The sequence below is a fragment of the Loa loa genome (assembly GCF_000183805.2).
Source record: "Loa loa unplaced genomic scaffold supercont3.23, whole genome shotgun sequence".
Classification (NCBI taxonomy): domain Eukaryota; kingdom Metazoa; phylum Nematoda; class Chromadorea; order Rhabditida; family Onchocercidae; genus Loa; species Loa loa.
In genome coordinates this window covers 169,007-173,018 of record NW_018108203.1, presented here as the reverse complement: position 1 = coordinate 173,018, position 4,012 = coordinate 169,007, and the positions used below count along the sequence as shown (strand labels likewise).

At 33.4% G+C, this 4,012-nt stretch overlaps 1 protein-coding gene across 1 annotated transcript in view; it reads right to left on the bottom strand.

Annotated features, from left to right (window-relative positions):
• LOAG_16845 (hypothetical protein) overlaps positions 1-4,012 on the bottom strand; it is a gene marked incomplete at its 3' end in the record, with an annotated part of 8,448 nt that overhangs the window by 3,389 nt on the left and 1,047 nt on the right. Inside the window, exons 3-10 of the mRNA XM_020449502.1 lie at positions 3,560-3,661; positions 3,086-3,263; positions 2,646-2,876; positions 1,921-2,096; positions 1,493-1,693; positions 1,086-1,218; positions 575-665; positions 209-498 (exon numbers count right to left, since the gene is read on the bottom strand). Of these exons, the coding sequence (XP_020306957.1) occupies positions 209-498; positions 575-665; positions 1,086-1,218; positions 1,493-1,693; positions 1,921-2,096; positions 2,646-2,876; positions 3,086-3,263; positions 3,560-3,661 (1,402 nt within the window). The remainder of the gene's footprint in view (positions 1-208; positions 499-574; positions 666-1,085; positions 1,219-1,492; positions 1,694-1,920; positions 2,097-2,645; positions 2,877-3,085; positions 3,264-3,559; positions 3,662-4,012) is intronic.

Genomic DNA, 4,012 nt, shown 5'->3' with positions numbered 1-4,012 from the left:
TATATATATATATATATATATATATATATATATATATATATATATATATATATATATATATATATATATATATATATATATATATATATATATGTATATGCCTGCTTATTTGTTTGTTTGTTCAATTATCTCACATCTATGGCACAACATCAGACTGCAAACTGCAAACAAGCTTAAACAGAAAACTTGTGTAAGTCAACAAACTAACCGAATGACTCTTCTTTCTTAGCGAAACCGTTGCTCCCAGCAGCCGCTGATAATGGACTAACTGCTGAAGCATTCGTTAACAGTGGTGGGAGTTCTGCCACCCGCAGTTGTGGGACTACTGTCGGAAATATATCATATTCTGGCGGCATTGGCTCAATGAGAACAGGTAGAGGATGTAATTGCGCATGATTTTTAGGAGCATGAAATCCATTTTTCGCAAGCGCGTATGTACATTGTAAACTAGTAGGATAAATACGATCAGCTGCCATGTTTTTCGAATTTGAAAAACTCCTAAGAATTGAAAAAACTTAACTATTGGCTGCTGTAATGTTTATTTTCGTTCGAAGTAATTCAATTATCAGTTAACTTGCCGAGAACATGTTTTATAAGTTTGATTGCTTTTACGACATACATTGGGACGTACACAATTAGTGGTGGAAACGAATTTGTCCACGCTCCTAAAAATATTGCAAACCTTAACATAAAAAAAATGTCTAACAATTAAACACGAAATTATGAAAATAATGATAAAGACTGTTAGTGTAATTTAGGTAAGTTCTTCAAGTGGTAGGAGTTGTATAAATTCTCGATTTTCTTAACTTCTGATAAAACAGTCTGGCGAAAGAAAATTAAATACTACCTTGTCTGCATGAATTTTACATAAGTTTTTATTATAAATAATAAGGAATCGAACAAATCTACTGCCAATATCCAATCTGGTACTTCTGAAATAAAGTCACAAAATCTTTTTAAAAAATCTGATACTGAAGCTGCAATGTGTAAGCCGACGCCAGATAAAAAAGAAAAAAAATTCAGCCACGTTTGTTGTGTTTCCTACATTTGATACATTCATTTATTTATCTGATTTCGAAATTTACCACTTAAGTAATCAAAATTAGCGAAACGTTCGAAATGTTCGAATGTTGGAATAAGCATATCGCGCTCAGAACTTTGTTCTGTTGCTGCTTTCAAGTCATTGATTTGTTGTTCGAAATCTTGCGCCGATTGGAGCTTAAAAACAACAAAATAAATTTAGTTCAAATAAGAATTAATGGTGAAGAATTATATGCTAGTCTCTTAGCAGTGCGACCCTTCGAAGTAAGAAGACCGTCAACGTCAATAGCTTCTTCTGCAAAACAGTTGAGAAGGTCCTTCTCCATAAAACCAGGAATTATCAAAAGTACTGATCAAAAGAATGCTTTATTTGCAACTCTCTCAATCTAAGTCTGATCTTTGCTTCTGCCAAAATTTCACCTATAAAATAATTTCTGAAACCACAATTTACTTTGTCAATAATGCTTTGCATATGAGATCTATGATGCTGATCGCCATACAGTAAAGCCGACCATTGATCTGGTGATATACGTAAACCTTGCTCGAATGCTACTTGTACGATTTGTGCATCATGCTCGCGACGCAGTGCGCCGTAATCACGAAACTGCGTTTTCAACTGCATCAATGATGATTCACCTTCACGTTTCAATACCTATCAAAGAAGTCAGTGCACAAATTTACTGCAAGATATACTTTTAAAAATCGGAAGTAAACAACTAAAAGGGGTACACCAGGTAGCTCCCTGTTCACGCTTTGAATAGTCTAAATAGAAGAGTAGCATATAAAATACTAAATAAAAAGTCAAATTTTAACCATAAGTTTGAAAATTCAACACTTAAATATGCACATATATGAACAAATTATTTCTAAATAGCTTACATTAAAGCAACTAGCTCGATAAAGCAACTGCACAACATGACCAACACACGTTTTCGAGGCTTGCGGATAATCTTGCCGTAATGTTTGCACAATATATAACACCAATGTTTTACGAGACATCAATGCACCATCCGAAAGTATCAATAAAATGAGACTCAGAACTTCTTCTTGCATTGCTCAAAATAAAATTTTGTAGATGAAGATAACATGATATGATTATTCATAAAATTTGACGTGATTTTAAATTATCAATTAATTGCGCTCTTAAGCTTATCGTTACCCTGCAGATTTGTATTATTTACCTCCTTCCTTTTGAAGCAATCTATCTTCCTCTAATTTATATTTTGAACATCAGACTGTCAAACTAAAGCTTTTTACTTTGAAATCATTCATAAGAACAATATCAATCGAAAGAAGAACCGCTCACAGGAAGATATCTACAGCTATCTTAGCATATTATTTCTCAACTCAATCTAATCTCCACAACCTATTATGACTTCAAAGTTATGTCAGCTTTTTAGAATTATTCATCTATATGAGAATGAAAATATTATAAAATCGCCAAGCTGCGAGTTATCACCAATAAGGACTCTTCTAATTTATTTAGTAAGAAAGGTTAAAAATGAAATTCTGGAAGCTGTAATAGTTTTTAGCAATCAATCATTGTGAATATTCTTTTCCTGACTAGCACCTATTATTTGAATTTCAAATTAGAAATAGGTTACCTGGACCTAAGAACTGGCATCCTCTAGAACGAACAGCAGACCAAAGAACTGTTGATATGTTAGAATTATCTTGATGATAAACGATCAATTCTGAAAGAGCACGTTCTGCTAAAGCACGTGCTGTTTTAAGTGCCCTTTGTAGACCCTTATGTTCCATTAACTGATAACACAATAAGGATATTAATTTGCGTTGCATCGGTCTACTTAATTCATCACTCCAAACACTTCCTCCTGAAAATGGAACGAAATTGGGAAGGACATCCCATCATTTTGAAAAATTCTTGCAAAAATGTAAATATCGAAGTTAAATTTGAAGAGAAGGAGAGAAAAGTAATGAAAAAAGTCTTTTTTTGAACAGAAGTCCGATAGCCTTGCTTCAGAAGTTCTTTCCTTTCAAAAGTTCCCAACATCGCTAAAATACCACATTGTAAAAAGATTACCAAATAAGCATTCGACGGGATGTAAATAAGAGGCTAGTTCAACGAGGGTTGCCTCAATGTGTCGATATTCTTTGGAGAGTTCTTGATAAATTCCCGGTTCATTGTTGATAAATTCTGAGAGGACTGAGAGCAGAGCAAGATTCGGAGGTAATTTTTCGGAAGGAAGGGAAATCAATGCCTGGAAAAATAAAAAGGAATATCTCGTAAATACTAATTAGATGATAGTCTGAAGGATAAATCTGCAGTATCAAATAACTGTTAATTAATTCATGAACACTGTTAATTTAATGACTAATAATTTATCCATAAGTAAAAGACTCTAGGCAAAGTGTTTACTCCTAATTTCCATCAAACATTTAAGGATGATATAATTATTATAATCAAAAATCATTTAGCTCTCGAATATCCTCTAATAGTTCCTAATATATTGAACGGTTGATTTTAAATCTGCTTAGAGGGAATTTCCCAACGTACCTGATCCAAAGGACAGCTTTTTGTACTAAGCTCCTTGAGGCAATTATGGCATATTGTATGACCACAAGCAAGATTTATTGGCAGTTTTTTGGAACTAAAAAGCTGAAATATATTTTCATGAAACAAAGAATTCCGAGTAGCTTATTCAGATTATAATTATAATGACGAAAGTCCCATGGGTATAAAGTGAACATATTTATTTCCAATTCAATTTAGATAAGGATGAAAACGGAAAAGAGAAAATTCACCTCTGAACATATACGACAGCAAAGTACACTGGACCACAAAGCGCTCTGTCCCGCAGGGGCCATTTAATGAATTCGGCCAGCAAATTATCAATACTATACTACATCAATTTCTCCACTGAAATTGAAGGTCCATTACTTAAGTACCTTCGCTCGAAATGTTGGCAGTGAGTTAACTGAAAATTCTGGCAAGAAAAGTAGTGCAAAA